This window comes from Tasmannia lanceolata, unplaced genomic scaffold (genome assembly GCF_043159265.1).
Source record: "Tasmannia lanceolata isolate RefF3 unplaced genomic scaffold, GAP_Taslan_0.1 ptg000019l, whole genome shotgun sequence".
Lineage (NCBI taxonomy): Eukaryota > Viridiplantae > Streptophyta > Magnoliopsida > Canellales > Winteraceae > Tasmannia > Tasmannia lanceolata.
Genome location: NW_027518696.1, coordinates 8,075,959 through 8,098,278, shown reverse-complemented (window position 1 = coordinate 8,098,278; position 22,320 = coordinate 8,075,959). Strand labels below are relative to the sequence as shown.

The 22,320-nt window shown below is 38.3% G+C and overlaps 1 protein-coding gene across 2 annotated transcripts in view; it reads left to right on the top strand.

Moving 5' to 3' along the window:
- LOC143853359 (Carbohydrate-binding-like fold) overlaps positions 1-22,320 on the top strand; it is a 57,569-nt gene that overhangs the window by 7,742 nt on the left and 27,507 nt on the right. The window contains exons 9-20 of one of the 2 annotated variants that reach the window (XM_077363110.1): positions 4,014-4,173; positions 5,755-5,870; positions 7,985-8,113; positions 12,528-12,599; positions 12,764-12,859; positions 12,927-13,004; positions 14,556-14,684; positions 15,129-15,302; positions 16,802-17,005; positions 17,460-17,573; positions 17,701-17,951; positions 19,986-20,031. In XM_077363110.1, the coding sequence (XP_077219225.1) occupies positions 4,014-4,173; positions 5,755-5,870; positions 7,985-8,113; positions 12,528-12,599; positions 12,764-12,859; positions 12,927-13,004; positions 14,556-14,684; positions 15,129-15,302; positions 16,802-17,005; positions 17,460-17,573; positions 17,701-17,951; positions 19,986-20,031 (1,569 nt within the window). The remainder of the gene's footprint in view (positions 1-4,013; positions 4,174-5,754; positions 5,871-7,984; positions 8,114-12,527; positions 12,600-12,763; positions 12,860-12,926; positions 13,005-14,555; positions 14,685-15,128; positions 15,303-16,801; positions 17,006-17,459; positions 17,574-17,700; positions 17,952-19,985; positions 20,032-22,320) is intronic. The other variant, XM_077363109.1, reaches the window with a different exon arrangement.

Sequence of the window (22,320 nt, the reverse complement as noted above, 5' to 3'; positions counted from 1 at the left end):
CCAAGGATGAGGATGACTCCCATCCATCCACTTGATGACATGAAGCGGATCTCCCTCTACTATTAGCCTGCCCTAGTCTCTGCTCCCAGTAATCCTAATGCATTGCAAGACCACCTTCAACTCCGCTTTATTGGAGTTTGTGATCCCAATGAGACCAGAAAAAGCCCACCTGGTTAGACCCCACCCATCTCTGAGGAGACTGCCTAATCCGGCGAGCCCCCATTACCCATACTCGAGCCATCGAAGTTAGCTTCATCAACTTTGGACCGGAGGGACCACCGGGGAGGAGCCTCCATCTTCTCCCAGTTGGTGCAAATCTCTCTTGAGCACCTCCAGAGATTGGAACTCGTGATAAACTTGGAGCAAGGAAGAATCTTCTCCCAGTAAATGGTGAGCGAAGGGCACGAAGAGCTTTGTACATTTTTCATGGAGGATATTAGAGTGCCTTGGCGTCTCTATCAGATACCACATGAGTATGGCATGGTAGGTATGGTCATCTAAACTTCCAAAGCCTATTGGAACTGAGAAGCAGACTTATGGTAATTGGTTCGCCATATATGCTCTGGTTTGATGAAGTTTTCGAAGCATGCGCAGTAGGAAAATAACATGCAGAGCCCTTTCCAAGCAGACAGAAGCAAGATTGCCAGCACACATCTGGAGCTGGTCAATATTGACACAAACCTATGAGCGAGGAAGAACCTGGAGGTGCAAGGTATTTGATTACTTTCACTGCTGACTACTAGAAAAACTTGGATTGACTTCTTTTCTTGAAGTTGAAATCAGATGCTTTTAGAAAGTGGATTGAATTGAAAGCAATGGTTGTGAGGAAATGGGTTGCTACCTAAAGCGTTTTAAGATCTGACAATGGAAGTGAGTTCCGTTCTAGAGACCAGACTTTTCAAAACAAAGTGGAATGAGGCCCCTTACAGTCCAAAGCTGTATGGAGTCGCAGACAGGAACAGCAGAACAATCATTGATATGGCTGAGAGCATGATGGCTGAAAGGAGCTTGCCTAAATCTTACCGGGGACTGGCCTCATGGCAATCAATATTATTCATTGGTGCCCAACAAAATTGTTGAGAGGCATAACACCAGAATAAGTATGGATAGGTAGAAAGTCTGTGATTTCACATCTGAGGCCCTTAATATGCGGCTGCAAAGCTTATATCAGAGGTCCGAAGGAGAAGAGTATCAGATTATAACAGTAAGAAAACAACCTTTTTAGATTATTGTGAAGATTCTTAGTCTTATCAATTTTACACACCTCAATAGTTTCAGTGTTTGGTTTCCAGAAATGCTTGATTAATGGTGGAGAACCCATTTTTCTTTCTTTACTGAAAAGCCTGATGAAGAAGAGATTGTTGAGCTGCCTGTTGAGACAGGTACCGAAGATCTGATTGTTGATGAAGTTCCTACTCAGGGGAAGACATCACAACCTGAATGGGCAAAGCACTCTGAAGGAAGGGGTCATGCTGGACAAGAATTAAAAAAGAAGAATGACTGGATCTCAGAGCAGACTGTTTGTTAACTGCTATGTAATGACAACGGTGCAAAAACTGCCAAAAACTTCTGTGAAAGCCAATCATGATAAACACTGGAGAGATGCAATGATTGTTGAGTATACAATCTCTGATGAAAAAAAAAACATATGTGCATATGTACACACACGTACACACACATATTTTGATTAGTAGAAATTATTGAAAAAACTGAGTTTAGACTCCACCATACGATATATCTATTACTTTGTCTGGTTGCTTGAATTTGGTTGGGAGATTAGTAGAAGAAGTCATAGAGAAGAAGACAACAATGGAAGATGGGGAGAAGAATAGTGGACGATTGGTATGCAGTTTTTTGGTTGCGTGGCAATCCGCAAATTCCAAAATAGAGAGGGGAAGAGATAGAAAGGGAAGAGAGAGAAAGAGAGAAAAGGGAATAAGACAAGAATCTTCTCCCCAAATTCCACCAAAAAATGGTGAAAGATGGGGAGAAGATTAGAGGAGGGAACATTGCCGCCACGTAGGCGCCACATAGGAAAAAAAGGTAATATGATGTCTGGAGGATGTCTGGTCGTCAAAGGGAGTTTGGGCAACCAAACATGCTTTGGGTAGATCTTCGGAAGATCATCGGTGTTTCAAATTTCGTTGATCTCCCACATTTGAGCAACCAAACAACGTTTATATCTCTTCTCTCTAACTTACTCTCGTTCTCACAACTGTCTATTATTTACAGTTGCTGCTATATAAAAGGGCGGTCCAGTGCACGAGGCTCCCGCCATTGCGGGGTCTGGTGAGGGCTAGATGTACACAGCCTTACCCCTGCTTTGCAGAGAGGCTGTTTCTGTGACTCGAACCCGTGACCACCAGGTCACAATGGAGCAACCTTACTGTTGCGCCAAGGTAACCCTCTATATCTTGGGTGAAAACTTTACATTGCTTTAGATTCGTATCGGCATACGATTTGTGGCATGGATGGAAAGAAATATGTTGCAAGGTTACTAATGAACCAAAAGTAAACCAAGTATGGTTGCGGCCTACACAAGGGACTCTAAAATTGAATTTTGATGGACCCAGTATGGGCAATCCTGGGCCATCTGGTATTGGAGGTCTGTTGAGGAATGAAGAAGGGGTGGCTTTATGGGCATTATGAGGTCCGATCGGGGTGGCAGATGCAAATGAGTCGAAGTACGTGCCTTTCACCAGGGTATAAAATTGTTCCAAAATGAGGATCTGAACAAGGTAGTGGTGGAAAGGGACTCGCTTAATGTTATTAGATGGCTTAGAGATTCACAAGCGGCACCTTGGAGATTTGCGGCTTTATTCGACGAGATGCAGGATAGAATTGGGTCGGCTTTGATCTCCTTTAGACATGTTAGGAGGTCAGCTAATGGGGAGGCAAATAGGCTAGCCCGAGGAGGGGTATCCAAAGAGAGTATGGAGCTTTTTGACTTCCTTCCTAAACTCTCTCTCTCTCTCTCTCTCTCTCTCTCTCTCTGTATTTCAGTTTTCTTTTCTGTATTCATTGATGCTGTATTTTAGGGACCTTCTCGGTCTCTGTTTGCATTAATGAATTCATCTCACCATTCAAAAAAAAAAAAACACTTTGGAGCTTATGTTTCACTGTATTAAGCCTACCTGGTTATGCCTCATGAAAGATTTAAGCTTCACTGTATCGTGTTTTTGCAGCTGGGAAAAAAATACTAATAATAGAAATGTAAAGAAAAACCTTTAGAGAACTTTTTTATTGGTTAAGCATGATGTTCAAAAACATTTATTTGAAAAAGAACTCTTATCCCACAAAAACCTTTAGAGAACTTTTTTGATTAAGCATGCTGTTTAAAAACATTTATTTGAAAAAGAACTCTTATCCCCCAGCTTTTATGGAATTAGGGCTTTCGTGTAACCAAAGTGTCCGTAATTATCATTATCAATTGTAAATGAGCTCATGGGATTATGTTTATGAATGGTCAATGATTTTGTTAATGTTTATGGTGCTTGATGCCTTATATTGTTGTTTAATATTATGGATAATATAGCAAACACATCATGAAGTCAAACAATGAATATTTCTTTCTTATGTAATACCAACATCAACTTTTTATCGTGGAATGAACTATGGATGTTCATTTATTCACGTACTCTTCCTGTTCATATTTTACATTATTCTATTCATTCTCTATTTCCCCCTTTTTTGTAATTTTCAGACTTCATTTAATTATTTTTGTGAAATGAGGCGTTCTCCTCATGCCCAAAGGCTTAAGCATCGCTGGGCTTTTAGCTTTAAAAAGCACAGCTTGTAGGCACATTACAGAAAAGTTGCATGAGATCTCTTGTCACATTTTTTTTGTCCTTTTAGTACCTTTTATCATTATCTATCAGACAAGGTGGATCACCTCTTTAATTTTTGAGTCAAACTTGTATTTTGTTTTGAAAATCTTGATGAGGTATCTGAGTATCTCATAGGACCATATTTCAGTTGAGTAAAGCTTCCAAAGCATATTTTATCTTCTGCAGGGAAATCCTATCTTGGGTGTTCACTTATATCTATATTCAGATGATGTGGTCAAGGTGGACTGTCCCCAGGGCACTGGCAGTGCCCCTAGGCAGAAAAATGTTCTCTGCCATGCCGTGTCAGATGCAGAGGGAAAGTTCACATTTAATTCGATTCCATGCGGTATCTTTTCATCTGTACTTGCGTATTTTTGTTACTATTAAATTATTTTTCCTGTAACTTAATTTAGCTTCTCTAATCATCAGTACACATCCAAAGCTGCTGAATTTTCTTTCTCCTTGGCGATAACCTAATGTGAATTGTATCAACCTCTACAAGAAATAGTAATTCCTTATACTCATGGTTTTAGTTTTCAAGCTTATCATTTGGTGCTTGAGGTGGCTGAGCTGTGGCTGTCATTTAATTGGGCCTCACAGGCCAGAGCTAAGCTGAGATAATTAAAATAGTGTTAAAATTCAGACAAATCCAGCATGTTCGTTGAATCCAACTCGTCATAGGTGGCTGGAAGGTTGGGTGTTGAGTCCCAATATTATGTTTATAATATTCAGTATTCAACTTTTACATCTTGAAATAATTTCAAATGAAGTAGGAAGAATGAATAGCCTCTTACATCCTGTAACATCTTAATCCTGTAAGTGAAACATACTCCCCAATTTCTTATATATCATTTATTCTTTGTATTGTTTCACATGTCACCATGGTATCCCTAATCTCTCTCATAACTATATATAATTTAGGGGAATTCTTGTCTTGTGATATTCTGTTATTACCTAATACATCATTGTCCTGTCTCCACTAATTCGTGAGAGGTTTTTCAAGTATTGTCATGGTTATTAGAGCTCCTGGAAAAGCCCAGGAATCTTTAAATAGAAAAGGCATAAAAAAGTGACACCTCTCTCTCTCTCTCTCTCTCTCTCTCTCTCTCTCCTTTCTGTTAAATTCCAGTGTTCATTTTTCTCCACCTATCTACTTTTCATTAAATTTTGCTAGATATGCATGACATTCCCATGTTTACACTGAACATAAACCTATCTGTATTGGATGTTTTTTCTACCATGGTCTTTCTTATACTCAACGTTGGCTTTCATATGTATTATAAAACTGACTTCGGTAGGCAACATGCTTCAATGGGGACCTAAATTTAAATTTGTGTAGTACTCATATAGTTTATATCTTCATTCTACGTCACTCATCTCTGCCTGAGTTATTGTTATAAACATATATATAATGTGACATCTAAAACTTTCATGCTCTATATCATCAGTAGAAACATTATCAGGTCATGTTGTATGGCATTTCACATTACGGAACACATTAATCTACTTTGGATCTAGTTACCTATAGCCTATAGGACACTTGGACAAATTGCAAGGAATTCCATAGTGTGAAGGTTCTAGGTTCTGCTCATATTATATTTTGACTCCACACATTCCTAAACCCTAACCAATACCTCTTTTGTATGAAATAGTTGTGTAACATAATGTATGAGAATCTATTTATATTTCAACAATACGTTACAAATGTTATTGTAATCTCACATATCTACTACATCAGTGAGTTTAACTTTCATATCAAAGTTAATCATATATTGCAGCATATACTATTGCCTAGTAATCAGCTGGTTCTATGATGCATTTTTTGGGATGTTGCATTGGAATGCATGGTTAATGCTGTGTTAATTGTCTGCAGAAATATCTGTGTTTTATCTGTGGCTGGTGCTCAGTTGTTTTTGTGCTTTTACAGGGACCTATGAGCTTTTACCTTACTATAAAGGTGAGAATACAGTTTTTGATATTTCACCTCCCTCAATGAAAGTGTCTGTTGAGCATCGCCATGTTACAATTGCACAGAAATTTCAGGTATTGGCCATTGCGGAGTAGTGGTTTGTTTCTTCTCATTATCCATTTGTACAGCATTTTTTCTGCTTTGGACATTGAGCTTTATAGGTTGATCCTTCCACATTGAAACATTACATACATATATGTGTATATATTAGCACAATGGTTTATTATGGACAAGAGCTTGTTTAGTGTCAAAATATCAGTATAAGAAATGGAGTTAACATAAGGGACTTTTGGGAAGTAGTCCCATTTCAATTGATCTTCAAGGGTTGTAACTCTCAGATATCAGTCAGCCCATTTTACTGCGGTATTTTATGCTCATTGACCTTGGAATTTATGAAAGAATAAACTAGTCCAATGAATAGAATATACACATGCATGTATATATGTATGTATGTATGTATTACCTAAGTCGGTTGAGGTGGACTGGCACCTGACTAGAGCGTGATACCTCCCCTCCCTCACAAGAAGGAGGCCGCCCTCTACATCCCGAAGAAAAGGAGTATTTGCTGGAATTTAAGATATTTCCGTATTTCAATAATCCCGCTGTCACTCTTGCTATATTCTTCTTTAGGGAACTTTCTGTTGTGCTATTTTACTAGAATTGAAGATCTTTCCTTATTTCAATAATCCCACTGTCACTCTTGCTATATTCTTGTCTGGGAACTTTTTGTTGTGCTATTTTTTTTGGAGCCCATTAGCTTTTGGAAGCTAAATATATGTCCACATGCTGCAAGTATCATTTTATCTCTCTCATTCACCAAAACTGCACATTGGAAAATCCCAGCATTCACGTTGGCTTACATTCAGGGTTATAGAAGAGGAATTGATGTAGAAAAGACAAATAAAGCAATCACTAGATACCGAAATTGTTTTAAATTTCAGAGAAACAGTCCTCTACAATCTATGATTAGACATTTTGTTCAAAACGTTGAATACCTTTTTCCCTTTAAATGCTACGCACACTGAAATATTCATATTTCTACCTTGACTGTCATTACAAGCCAATTGTTATCTGTCTTTCTTTCAGCAGGAATCTGTCTAGTTTGGTTGTTATCCATGTTCTGAAATGTTAGTGACCATATATGGCAACTAGTTGCCACTCATGGTCTTCTCCGTCATCCAACAACACTTTCTTTTCCTTGTTGCCTGTGTCATCGTCATTTCTCTTCTGCTTCTTCTTGTTTTTTTTGAATGGTTTATCTTGATCTTCTTATCCCCCCCTCACTTTCTCTTCTTCTCCTTCTCCTTCTCCTTCTTCTTCTTCTTCTCCTCTCTCTCTCTCTCTCCAAAGTTGCTTGTGGAAGTTGGTACTCTTCTATATCCATGAAAATGATTATCTACTAGAGGGCTTCACACTGCCCAAAGATGTCCTCCAAAATTCCTTGCTATAGGAGAGTTATTGTCTGACTCAGATGCGGTATTCTAACTCCTTAAAATCGTAGCTTTTGGGTCTCTCTCATAGCTCAGACATGTCCTTAAAAATTCTGGATTTTTCATTTCTTTTGGCTGTATCTCATGACATCTTGGATTTTCTTGAATTTCTGCAATTGGTGGATGAGAGTATGAAAACTAGAGATTGATTGTCTCTTGATTTTGGGTGTTCTTCCTTTTTCCATGAAAGCAATCATAAATCCTAAGATAATCAACTTAAAAGAAGAAAAATTACACAGAAATATTTAACTGGTTCAATTCCAAATCGAGATCTCAAAAGAAAGTGATCAGAAGTGGAAGAATAAACAAAGTAGAAGAAGAAACAAATCAAAGAGAGGAATTGATTAAGATTAGATGAGACATGGAATCGCCATGGTCATTGAATCTGTCATGGCTGCTGCCTCTTTGGTGAAGAGTAGAGTGGTCATTGTGTTTGCTGCCACTACTATTGTATCTAGGCGATAGACTACCCCCTTCAAATTCGCCTTCACAGCACAGCATGATCTTAAAGGAACTTTGGTAGATCTTCTATCAAGTTTAAGGTTATCTTGGAAACATGGATCTATTAGTCTCAAAACTGGATTGGTTTCTCTTGCAATTGGCATTACCCAGTTTTGCTATTGCTCTTTTAATTGGTCTATTATATGATCTGCTGCTTATCAGAGTCTGTTGTATAATATCTATGTGATTCTATCCAGGTCACTGGGTTTTCTGTTGGTGGTCGCGTTGTTGATGGCAATTATGTTGGAGTGGAAGGTGTTAAAATATTAGTAGATGGTCATGTAAGGTCTACGACGGACAGTCAAGGCTACTACAAGCTTGACCAGGTAGAATTTTAATTACCTAATAGCTATTATCAAATGACATTGAATTGTTTGTAGTTTGTTATATTTGGTTATCTGTGATTTTTTTGTTATATTTGGTTATCTTATCTGTGATCTTGTTATTCTATTTGATCAAGATGTTTTTGTCAACATTCATTTGAACACTTGTGGAACTCCCATATTTTCAGATTTCTGACCAATTCTCTCTGTTAGCTTGTCACATTTTTTCATCTGGTAATCACGGAACATGGATTTACCAAAATAACTTGTGTTTCTTACGTCAAGCTGAATAGGTAATGTTGATTCCAACACATTGCTGGTCAGAGTCCTGGAAAACAGTTTTACCCTGGATTTTCTTTTATCATCCTCTACTACAGTAACAAATTCCTAAGGCTCTGTTCAGTTGCTGCACATCATAATGGATTCCATTGGAAAGTATCTCTTTTAGGCTAAGAGTCAGAAATTCCGACGTTTGGTTGCTGCACTTTAGAGGCGTGGGAAAATGACGTAGAGGGAAAGATTGCTGATGTGGATAGAAAGTTGGGCACACTTTCCAGCTTTCAAAATCCTCTCGTGAGGAGAGGATTTTGGGCATGGGAAAAAGAAAACAACTTTTTGGCCTTGGATTCTTTTCCTTTTTTGGTCAACTAAACACCCTTTTTTTATTCATTTTCCATGTCAACAACTTTTTGGGCTTGGATTCTATTTTCCTTTTCTTGACAACTAAATACCCATTTTTTATGCATTTTCCATTTCCATTTCCTTTTCTTTTGCTATTCTTTTTTTTGCCACGTCACTTTCCTTTTCTTTTTTTTGCCACGTCACTTTCCTTTTCTTTTTCACGCCGATTTAGCAATTGAACAGAGCCTAAGTTTCTTTCAGTGGCAGTTTGCTTGGTAGGCAACATATAATCTGGTTTGATCACTCATAGAGATGAGAAAAAGAAATATTCTAGACCGCTGTCCATTTTTACTCGAAGCCACATGAGTAGACTGGAATTTATGTGAAACTTGAGCATATTATGGGGATCTGTGCTTTTTGTTTCAGTTTTCACCATCCAATGGTATGATTCGTGGAAGTGGATTCAGTTCCGTCACTATCATGTGAGTCCCATTCCGTGTCGAAGGTCTTGTTGATAACAGGGGAATGCTACATATGACAATATACCATCAACTATTGTTGGAATATAGTTAGCATTTTAGCATGCAATGTTTTGATGATTGAGAAGTATACCTTTCCACACTCCTAATGGGGTCTACATAAATTGATCCCAGCCATAGTTGAAAAGCTTCAATTATAGATGGAGAAGCACCCTAGGCCGTACAAGATTACATAGTTCAAGTAGGAAATGAAGTAACACACTAACAGTTTCGAGTGTTACCTAGTTTCATTTTCCATTGGTAAATCCTATAAGGATGGTGTGGTTTGATGTAGTGCCCGTGGACACCTTGTCAGTTGTCACTTGCCTTTGGGGTTCACATGGCAATACAATCGTAGTGCTGTCCATGTTGGATATTGAAACAGTTACACATTCTACAAGGATGATGTAAAGGTTACTTTGGGTCCGTTTGGAATAGTGGACAGTAAGGAAAAGGAAGAAGGGGGAACAAATCTTACTCCATGGTGGATTTTATGGAGGAATCCTAAGAGAGTGGAGTAATTTATCTATTACTGGTGAAGGAGGTCCAAAAGGCTACCATTATTCCCCTTAGAGTATAGACTTTTTCATCTGGGGACAAGGCTAGGTCTAGCCACGCTCCACTTCATCAAGTCCTCTAACTTAGGTACTCAAGTTACATGGCCGCATCAAGGGACAGTTCTGAAGACTGTAGCCCAAGTCCACACACCCTGCTCTTATAGTTGATGAAGGGGTATGTGGATGTGACACCAGACGAGTTTTCAAAAGGAATACCTCCTACGGGCATATCCAACAGCATATAGATATCATCAAGGGTTGATCTTGTCAAATAAACCCTCCTGTAATGAGTGCAAAGAAACCTGAGTATCTCCAGAGGCAAGTGGATGAGTTATTGCAGAAGGAGATGAGTTATTGCAGAAGGAGATGATTGGATAGAGTATGCAGTGCCGGCATTTCTGACACTAAAGAGGAACAAATCATGGTGTATTTGTGTTGATAGCAGGGCTATTAACAATACCTTTTCTAAATATCAGTTTTCCACACCTAGGTTTGATGATATGATCGATACGTTGATAGGAGATTAGTTGTTCTAAAAAATTTACCTTTGCAGTGGCTATCAGTAGATCAGAAGCATCCAGGGGACTAGTGGAAGACAGCATGTAAGACATGTTAGGGGCTATATGTGTGGCTAGTGATATCATTTGGACTAATTTGATGCCCTATCAAGGTCATGTGATTGATGAACCAGACCTATAGGCACTTCACTGGTAAGTTTTTGGTTGTGTACTTCAACAACATCATGGTTCACGGTCTTTGTGAGGAGAATCATCTTATGGACGGTAAGTTTTTGGTTGTGTACTTCAACAACATCTTTTAGTTGTTGCTTCCCAATGAGAGCGTACATAGGGGTTTGATTGCCCAAAGTCATGCACAATAATGTCTAATTATTATTATGAAGAATGCTACTGACGTCCTCAACAGATTCCAGATGATGAACTGTAAACCAGTTAATACACCTGTGATCTACAATAAGAAAAGTGGAAAAGAAGCAAAAAAGTCAAAGATCCTCCAACCTATTGAAGCATGGTTGGAGCCCAACTATACCTTACCATTACTACACCTGATAATTTGCGTGTTGTGAACCGGGTATGTCAGTTTTTACACGACCTTAGAGAAAAACATCTAAAAGGTTCAACTAGGATCATGGGGCTTTTCTAGGACCTCTAGATTATGGATTGTTTTATGGATCTAGTAGATATACAATTGTAAAGGTAGATAAATATTCTAATTCTGACTGAATCGGTGACCATGATAAGAGGAGATGAGTTATTGGGTTATATTCTATGATTAACAATCGCTTAATCTCATGGACTGATAAGAAGCAAGAAACAATTGAAAGATCCAATGCGAAAGCAGAATGCAACTCTATGTCACCTACTACTACTGAGCACACTTAGGGTCGGCATCTTCTGCAGTAGCTCCACATTGATTCTACTAGTCATTCCCGTTATTTCAATGATCAATGTGCAATCAAGCTATCTCAAATCCCATTTTTTCATTCTACGGCCAAACACACTGAAATTGAATATCATTTCATTAAATTGAAAGTGGAAAATGGTATGATTCTTCACCATGAGTGTTTTGTTGACAAGCTGATCATGTTTGAGAGAACACATCAGCTTGAGGGGGAGTGTTAAGAATAGGACTGTTTACGCCCTCATGTAGGGTGCTTAGCTGCTGTTTATTAAGGGTATTTTCCCCCTTTGCTGTTAGGTACATATATGAAAGTAAATCACAGATCCACATGAATGAGAACACTCTTACTTTTTTCCCATGGCTTTTCTATCTCTCCCCCTTCTCTCTCTTCTCTTCTACAAGTGGTGAGAGTCGTGAGTTGTGAGACACCAGCTTAAATTTGGTTTTAGACATCCCACCTAAAGTTAACGTCTTAACGTATTGCTAGTTGGTGATGGTATATGTGAAACTACCGTTACTCCAAATGCTTAAGCTTTTGGAGAAGGTGTTATTTTATCTTTTATACTTTAACACTCCCCCTTACTTGTGGCCTCTCTGTTAGGGTTGGCCTACACATATCACATGTGGCCCCCCTTTTCTGGCTTTGGCCATTGCATGTGGATTTTTGTTATCAAGGAGGTTTGAACCCAGGCATTTGCTTTGATACCATGTGAAACAACCAGTTACTCCAAAAGCTTAAGCTGTTGAGGAAGGCGTTATTTAATCTCTTATACTTTAACCCTCCCCTTCACGTGTGGCCCCTCTTTTGGGTTTGGCCCTTGCATGTGGAATTTTACTATCAAGGAGATTTGAACTCAAGAACTTTGCTCTGATAACATGTGAAATATGCCAATTACTACTAAAGCTTAAGCTTTTGGAGAAGGTGTTATTTTATCTTTTATACTTTTAACAGTATCTGTTTAAGTAATGCACATATGCAAAAAGCCATCTTGGGTTTGTGTCAGCTTGATTGGTAACTTAATGATTCCATTATTTTAATTGTGTCCTTCCTTTCAGAAAAGAGTCATATTGTCTAGCATTAAAACCGAAAAGTTTACATGCATTTTGCTATGTTTATTAAAGTTCATTTCGATCTTAAGTAAGTCATCTGTTGCAATGAGCTTCTGCTTTATGATATCTAATACCTCATTGTATTTGCTAGAAGGAATTAGTGGGGGAGTAATTGGTATGTTATTTTATGATTTAGTTGATCCTTTGTCTTTGTTTAAATGCTCTATTTATTTTTAAGTTGTTTTTTTCCAGGTTACATCCAAGCATTACACAATTGTAGCGGAGAAGGATCATTACAAGTTCAACAGTTTGCAGAATTTCTTGGTAAAATATGTTTTGGATTGCCTAATGTATTTTTAATGCTATAAGATTGCCTTACTGATATGTAAAATAGACCCTGGATGGATATGTGTGTGTGGATGCATGCATGTATCATAATTCATTTCCGTGACTCTACGACTGATATATATTTTTATACTAAATGTTAGGTTCTGCCAAGCATGGCTTCAGTTGCAGACATTGAAGCAGCCTACTATGATATTTGTGGTGTTGTTCGGTTGATTAGTACAGATTACAAGGCGAAGGTGATCCTTTATTTGTATATATTACTTCTGTACAATGGTTATACAACTTACATATTTGTTTTTCCAGGTCACACTGACTCATGGGCCTGAGAATGTTAAACCTCAAATGAAACAAACAGATGAGAATGGAAGTTTCTGCTTTGAGGTATGTTAGCCAGTAACAGTGTGGAGTATTTAGCTCATGCTCTCCTTTTGTGGTGTTCTAGTCAGCTAAACATGATCTAGTAATTGCTGAGCAGTTCTTTAATAATTGTATATGTTTATCTAGATAGTCATCATATTTTCCATGGAATTCATTTCTTAATCTCCATCTTTTGTAATGCATTGTACTGAGCTAGATATTGCAACATGGTATAGATAGTACATAGTGTGGCCTTACAAGAAAAAAAGATTATTTTTGGAGGTTTTAATATGCTCAATATTATCTGAGTATTGCCATTCAAAAAAATAAAAATAAAAATGTGAGCATTTACACTTAATTCCATAGTTGGGATGGGAAGGGAATCCTGTGACGAATAATTTTATACAAATAATCCTCAGATCTAAGGTATGTTTTGGTTTCTCATAACCATATGTCAGTTTGAAGAAGTTTTTCCTCAGTGAATTAAATCACGGCAACTGTTCTATGCTATAGTATATTGAACTGTCTACTTCAAAACATTGTCTTATAACTGTATCTCATATCATGCCCAGAAAGGGAACCAAGTCAACCAACTAGGTTACTGGTGCATAGATATAGGGTACCCGAAAAGGTACCCACCACAAGTATAAACACACAAAGATGATGCAGAAATAGTCTATGAATAATCTGGTAGGTCTCTCATTAAATAATTGAGAAATGCAATGTAAATCCTTTAAGAAACAAAGCAATTGAACCTAAATATTATCATAGGAGAAGAGTTACAAGATGGGGAGTGATGAGAACTTAATTCCAATATTAGTCGTAATTATTGAACTGTTTGTCTTTTCTATTGGTATTGTTTGGTGGGATATTCCCAAATCCCAATGTAATTCTTTCAAAACCAAAGAGGAATTCAGCTCACCATATTCTTCCCTCATATGCACTCTCATCACGTGGAAGTTCTTTCCTTACTCTTTTATATCACCTGGTTGGTCAAACAATTTGAAGTAGGTGGCTTGAGATTTCCCCCCTAGTTTTTCCCATATCAGATCTGAAGGTTTCCATTGAGTGGCAATGGCGGAGCTGAAATTTCTCCTGGGCGTGGCTAGCCCGAAGGAACGCTATATGTGTATGCTTTGTTTTCTGGCAAGGGGCTGCAGAATTAATTATGTTTGTAGTAATTCATCCTAAATGGCGTGCCCTATAAATTCTGAACAAGTTCAACGGTGGTGCTGGCGTGGTGTCAATCATAACCCATGACAATAAAACCGACATTAGGATTAAGTAAAATAAATGTTAATCTTTGAAGTTGGCCTCAGTAACAGCTATAATCTGATACTGTTGTCCTTGCCTTTGAAATGGAATCTTAGTTCGGGAATGACCTGTAATCCTGTTTTTGAGTTGGGCCTTTTCAATGACATCAATTTTTTTTCTTATGGGCGCAATCTGGTTTGATGTGTATGTTTTACTGTTCTATTGTATTTCTTCAAAGCTTTCTTCATAGTACATATGAAATTCTTAACAACTATTCAAGAGATTTTGACATCACCGCCGTTTTACTTGTATATACTATAGGTCCCCCCTGGTGAATACCGTCTATCTGCTTTATCAGCATCACTGGAGAGTGCTTCAGGCCTTGTGTTTTTGCCACCTTTTGTTGATGTCATCGTTAACAGTCCATTACTTGACATCGAATTTTCTCAGGTATGTTTCTCAAAGTTATAAATTTACACAATCACATCCATCATTTTTGAATATCTCTTTAATTTCTTTTATGTGATATAGAACATTCCATACCCTGTTAATTACATTAGCATGAAAAAACTAAGATGAAGACTATCATTTCCTTCTTGTGGGTGTTCAAAATGTTCATAATATTTTATGCTGGAAATACAAGCTTCAAATTATAGTACTACTAATACTTTTCAGAAGAAAAGTATTAAAACATTCCATCATTTTTGAATATTTCTTTAATTTCTTTTATATGATATAGAACATTCCATACCCTGTTAATTACATTAGCATGAAAAAACTAAGATGAAGACTATCATTTCCTTCTTGTGGGTGTTCAAAATGTTCATAATATTTTATGCTGGAAATACAAGCTTCAAATTATAGTACTACTAATACTTTTCTTCTGAAACTCAGGCACAGGTAGATATTCATGGAACTGTACTCTGCCGGGAGAAATGTGGTCCATCTATTTCTGTTACGCTTATAAGATCATCTGGCAGAGGTACTGAGGAAAGGGCAGTATCTTTGACGCATGAGAGTAGTGACTTCATGTTCCCAAAAGTTTTTCCTGGAAAATATCGTCTTGAGGTACAAAACATACCTTTTGGCCTTTATTCTTTTCCACGAATCCTCTCATTATGTTATAGAAGGACAATTTGTTGTGAAATAGTTGGAAAAATGTCGGAAAGCTTAACCATCATACATGTTTTTCAGCGATCTATGTTTATCTCCATCATACTTTGCAGCTGCGAGTGACAAGTGGAATTACATTTTTACTTCACGCTTTTATTTCACCTAAAATAGATTTTTGTAAGGTTTAATTAACTTGTCACAAACTGCTCAATGCAAACATTTTCATTGCTCTTAATCTATATTACTTGGAGACAAGTACTAGTGTCATAATCTATCACTTAGTATTGAGTGTCAAATTTGACGAACCCAAATAATAGGCTCCATGGATTTACCAAAATACAACGAATATAATATTGAAAGAAGAGTTTGTTTTGGGTTTTAGGTTTAGGGGAGGGGGTGAGGATAACCACAAATATTAGTAAAAGAAGATTTAATAATAAAAGGTGAGGTAAACACAATATTCAAAAATACAACAGTAGTTCACACCTTACACAGTACAAAAGCTTGTCGACGCGCTCACATTAAGTCTGCTAGCAGTACGTTTACAAGTGTTGAATAAAGTGTCAATGTATGTTGACACGAGTGTCAGGGTGGACACTTGTTAACACATGTATCAACACTAAATTCAAATTGTCCACTAAATCATAGGTTTTTGAGTGGTTTTGCTATGGTTAAGAGGTTGTACATTCAGACCATTTCAAATGATTGAAAGTACTGAGGATTATTATTAAAATTTAGTGATATATTTTTTGTAGAAAAACAAATGTATCTGCTGTTTCTAGTAAATCATTTTTCTATAAACAGCAAAAAAATCCAGTCCCATAGCCCTCAAAAATAACAATTTCCATTTATATACTCAACAGAAAACACATTATGGAATAGAAGCAGCATAAAAATAACTAATTTTAAGTTTAAATGAAAAGTAAAAATGAATCCCCAATGAGTGGCTTTTCAAAAACCAAGTGAAATGATTCCGGTTTAGATAGTGTGAATTGAAGGGTGTGTGTTTCCCTCTTAAGACACATCCTTTGAAAGAATTCCAATGGTGTCCCAAGCAGTTTCCATTACAGTGTCATCCTGTGACTGACCCTGCCAGATGGATCAATCACTTACGCATGTCTTCACAACGGCAAAAAATGATGCATTTGTAAGAGCATGGATGTGAGAATAATCCAGCTGTATCCAATGCAAATATATGTTGGAAACCATGTCTAAACCTGTCGACAAACAATTCTTTAATATTTCAAAGAATCCATTAAACATAGCTCTTAGTTGATACCAGCTCAAAGCATTGGTAAAATGCTTTTCACATCGTTACAATATGAGAAAAGAACTTTTCTTCATGTCCAAAATTCATTATCATTGCATAAGAATGTGGTTTTGCCCCCAATTAAACAATTTTGCCCTTTATGTCACTGATTTTGTTTGCCTTCCTTTTTAACTCTGGCATATAGGTCAAACATGAATCTCCATCAGACATGTCTGAAGAGGATAATTGGTGCTGGGAGCAGAGTGCCATTGATGTGGATGTGGGCACTGAGGACAAAAAAGGAATTGTGTTTATTCAGAATGGTTACTGGGTGACAATAATTTCCACCCATGGTGTAGATTCTTACATACGCCAACCTGACGCTTCACTTGTGAATTTACTGATCAAGGTAATGTATTTTCTTAAAACATGATGCACACACTTGAAATGCAGTAATTACTAATTACCTATGTCACTAATATCTCTGATATTTTCAAAATATAGAGATTTTATTGCGACATTTTGATAAAATGATAAAATCATGAAATAATCCTGAGAATTTAAAAAATATTGTGATATTTTCATTTACTGCGATAATATCACGATATTTTTACGGTATTTTAATGATATTTTTAATTTTACATCTTTTTCTCTATTTATATATTTTTAAATAATTTTAATATTATCATTTTTCCCGATATAAACCTGAAAAAATAATACAAATTTAATATATCCCAAGATTTTCCCTTGCTGAGAAATTTCCGAGAACGATATTTGTGACTTAGCTAATTACAATAGAAAATCACACGCATCACACTTCTATGTGAAACATTTGTCTTGATGTGTTGCTCCTGTAACCACAGAAAGGGTCGCAGAAGATATGTGTGGAATCTCCTGGGCTGCACGAGCTTCATTTTGTTAATTCATGCATTTGCTTTGGGAGCTCATCAATTAAGTTCGATACATTCGATCTATCGGTATGATTCTTGTTTTTGTACCTCACTTTGGTTAACATTTGTTACTTGTGATTTTAGTTTTTCCTTAACTTATATATTTCCCTTTCTTCTTGTTAAAATTTGGTTGCCTACTTGATATCGTTGGTAGCCTATATATCTGACGGGAAAGAGATACCTTCTAAGAGGAGAAATCCACATTGACTCGAGCTTACTCCATGGCGCATATGAATTATCTGAGAATATCATCATGGACATATTGAATCAAGACCATGCAGTAATTGGTGCAAGTCATACTAGACTTACAACTGATGGAAATGAGCAAACAGGTACTGCTGTCTATGAGTACTCAATCTGGGCTGATCTTGGGGATGAACTTATCTTTGTTCCTCGGGATTCAAGGTACATTTAAATTGCTTAGCTGTTGTTTTTTGGAAGTCTATATTATGTCAGTCGTGTTCTGTTTGTGTACGGCTTTTTCCCCTTCTCACTGCGTAAGATTTTATCATAAAGGCTTGTATCTGCAGATATTCACAGAAAATTTTGCATCTCTTTTCTTTCATATTTTAGTGCAGGATCGGCAAATGCATCGTTATGTGTGGGATGTGTGAGTTTAGTTCATTGATTATGCATTATCAACCAATACACAACAATGCTGTATAGTTATATTTAGAACACCAGTGTTGAACTACCAATGAATCCATTGCTTCAGATCAGCTATGTCAACTAAACTAAGCCTTTGTCCCAAGCTAGTTGGGGTCGGGCTCCAGATAGCTATCATTGAGTAAAAATGTTCAAATTGGGCACCAGTATATTTAGAACACCAGTAGCCTTTATATATAATGCAAAAACATACTACATTTGAATAGTGGGGGCTTTGTGTAAAGAGTCGCACCCCCTAATCATGGATTTAAATTTCATTTTCGGTCTCAATATCGGCCTTGGCCGAAATCCAGTAATAAAAAACGAAATTTCATTTTTTTGTACCTAAGTTTCGGCCGAAATCTTGTAAAAATAAAAACAAAAAACAGCATTGTCATTTCGGTTTCGGATCATTTCGGTTTCGGTCTTGTCGGTCGAAATTTAAAACCATGCCCCTAAATCACCAGTAGGCTAACCTGCCACCGCCAGCCAAATTGACTTCTTACTGAGCATGATAGGTACATGTCTTTCTGGGGGGTCAGGTTGGTGTTTGTGTGTTGAGGAAGTGTTTCTACCTAGTGAGTGGTGATTGATGTAGTGGTACATTTCAGGGCGGCAGCCTTGTGAATTGGATAGTCGATGGGTCCTTGTGCACTAAGGGGTCCCCTTTTCAGAGCTTAATGATTTGGTCATTAGTTTCAGAAACTGTTTTTACAGTGATATCTTTTCTTAGAGGGAAAAAACATCATTTTCATTCTACTTTCTCCCTAATTTGTGCATTCAAATAGACCCTTCGCGATGGGTCATAAATTCATATTATTCGAAGCTCCAATGCTGGATTGGTGGGGTCCAGTCTGCTATTTTTGAAATGTGACAATTCATTTCATCAAAAAGAGTTTACATTCAAGGCCCCAAGTGTTACAGTCACAAACCTAATGGAATTACATCCAAATAACCAGTATTAATGTGCCAACACTGTTAGGTATTTATATTCGCCAAACCATCACCATCTGTGGGAATTGTGGTAGATATGATCATCGATTCCACAAGCACTCCATCTTTCGCTTGTCGATCTGCCATTTCATTTGCCGATCTTATCTTTTGTTCTATTCTAGGGCATATGGCCCGCACCGAATCCCGAATCTCTACTATAGAATTTTCAAGCTTCCAAGGGCCCTTGGATTTATTGGTTTCCCAAGCAATGGTGTTCGATGAGTCGCCCTCAACGATAAGGGGACCCAAGTTGTATTTCGAATACCATCTAAGTCCAAGAAGAAGCGCCTTTACTTCGCCTTCATTAGCATCACTGATTCCCACCGGGCCCGAATAAGACATTACCACTTTTCCATTTGCATCCCGAATCACGTCACCAATCCCGGCTTTACCTCGGTTGCCAATCGAGTTTCGGTCAAAATTCAACTTGAACCATCCATCCAGTGATGCCTTCCACTTTGGACTTATATTTCCCTTTATCTTCTTTTCCCATATCACGGCGTGCCAATTTCTTAAGATTTATTGTTAGTGTTTTTATTCAATATGCATGCATTTTTTCTGCTTAGCATAAAAACATCTGAAATTTTGGATAATAAACATCACTTCAAGCTTCCGGATCCCGTTATTCTTTCGATTTGGAACTTTTTCACTTAGTCCCACTCAGTATATGAAAATCTTCTCTTTTCCATTTATAGTGACGCAATGTTCCATGTGTTTCATCCTGACTTAGGCAGTATAAAGGCTCAACCTAAAGGGTCTATCTTTTACTGCGTTGGTTCTTACATATCTAATTTGTTGCAGGAATACTGCTGGAAAGAAGTTCCTATTTTATCCTAGACTACATAATGTAAGTGTAGACACCCCATTTTGCTCCGCCTTAATCAACAAAGAAGTTAGTGTTCTTGTTATCAGTATTTTCTAGTGTTTTCCGTTCCCGTGTCTGTCTCTCATGCTTTCTTGATCTTTTCAATCATTTCCGCAATGTTCGCATTTTTTCCGCTAAGTGTTGAGAGGGGTTATTCACAAGAATCCGAGCAAGGGAGAATTTGGATCCGTTTGGTGGGCCCACCTTGGGCATTTGTTTAGATTTGGATCAAACAGGGGGGTCCGCATTTTGTTTTGATGAAAGGCATAAACGAAACCAATATCCATGGAGGGCATAGTGTATTTCGTCTGGGATGGGCCCATTATTATGAAAAATAAAAATCTTAGGATGGCAGCCCATCAATTGGACAAGGTGGATCTTTCCACGGAGATAATTTCAAGGGTACAACTAATCACATCGCAGCCCACTATTTGAACGATCAAGATCATCAATTGTGGCCCATCATTCGAACGGTTTGGATTGTCCTAATGGGCTGATTTCTAGAGCTGCAGCGTATTTACATTAAGGGTTGTCACTTGTACGGTTAAGATCATCCTACGAGAGGATTTGAGAATTGTTCTGAATTGAGTTGGGCCCACCATGCATTCGGTCATTAGGATGGCACTCAATTTGGTGGGGTCTAATTCCTATTCTCTGTATGATGATAGTCAAGGGCAATGATGCCGGTTAGTGGATTATTTAAGAGAGTGAAGAGTGCCATCATTATGGGAAGTGAGTGGCATTTTGGGGTGGCCCACTTTCTCATACTCGTCATGAGAAGAGAATTCTTAATTCGTTTTTTTTTAATTCAAGGCAATGATGATATGATAAATTTTGGGGGGACAAGGAGGGGGACAAGAAGACATGATTCTTCTCCTCATGATGGGTCTCCCCACTCAAGAGGAGCAGCTGCTGATCTCTCTCGAGAGGGAGGAGAACCAGTGGGAGAAAAACAGCAGAGGAACCGGGGAGGAAAAAAGAAAGGAAAAAAAAAAAAAAGAAAAAAAAGAAAAGGAAATTCAATCCTTTCAGAAAAAAAGGGGTTTCGTTGGAAATTGCAGAGATGGGGTGGAGGTGGTGGTGGTGGTGCCGGCGGGGAAAGATCTGGCGGCAGAGAGGGTGGCTGGTAGAGATGGTGGCCGGTTGAGGAGTTTGGTAGTGGTGATGGTGGTGGTGGTGCCGGAAAGGATGTTGACCGGCGGTTGGAGGTGGCTCGGCTGGTGGTGGGAAGAAGAAGAAGAAGAAGAGGAAGATGGTGGTGATGATGGTGGGTGTCCGGCGGTTTTGATTTGGATTATGGTGGCTGTAATGGTGGATTTGGGCAAAAATGGGTTTTGGTGGAGAGGCTAGGTGGAGCTGAGAAGGTGGCCGGAGTTTGTAGTGGTGATGCCGGATTCCGGTTGGAGATGGATGGTCGGATTCCGGTTGGGTTGCCGGAGATTGGAGGGTGGTGGTGACCGGCCGGTGGTTGGCCGGGAAATGGATTTGGGGTGGTGGCGGTTGGTGGAGGCAAGGCCGAAGGTGGAGGTGGAGGTGGATATGTGGAAGGTTGATGGTGGTGGTGGCCGGAGATGGAATCTCCTCCCTCTCCCTGATTTTTTTTCTTTTTTCTTTTTTTTTTCTATTTTTTCCTTTCTTTTTTCCTCCCCGGTTCCTCTGCTGTTTTTCTCCCACTGGTTCTCCTCCCTCTCGAGAGAGATCAGCAGCTGCTCCTCTTGAGTGGGGAGACCCATCATGAGGAGAAGAATCATGTCTTCTTGTCCCCCTCCTTGTCCCCCCAAAATTTATCATATCATCATTGCCTTGAATTAAAAAAAAACGAATTAAGAATTCTCTTCTCATGACGAGTATGAGAAAGTGGGCCACCCCAAAATGCCACTCACTTCCCATAATGATGGCACTCTTCACTCTCTTAAATAATCCACTAACCGGCATCATTGCCCTTGACTATCATCATACAGAGAATAGGAATTAGACCCCACCAAATTGAGTGCCATCCTAATGACCGAATGCATGGTGGGCCCAACTCAATTCAAAACAATTCTCAAATCCTCTCGTAGGATGATCTTAACCGTACAAGTGACAACCCTTAATGTAAATACGCTGCAGCTCTAGAAATCAGCCCATTAGGACAATCCAAACCGTTCGAATGATGGGCCACAATTGATGATCTTGACCGTTCAAATAGTGGGCTGCGATGTGATTAGTTGTACCCTTGAAATTATCTCCGTGGAAAGATCCACCTTGTCCAATTGATGGGCTGCCATCCTA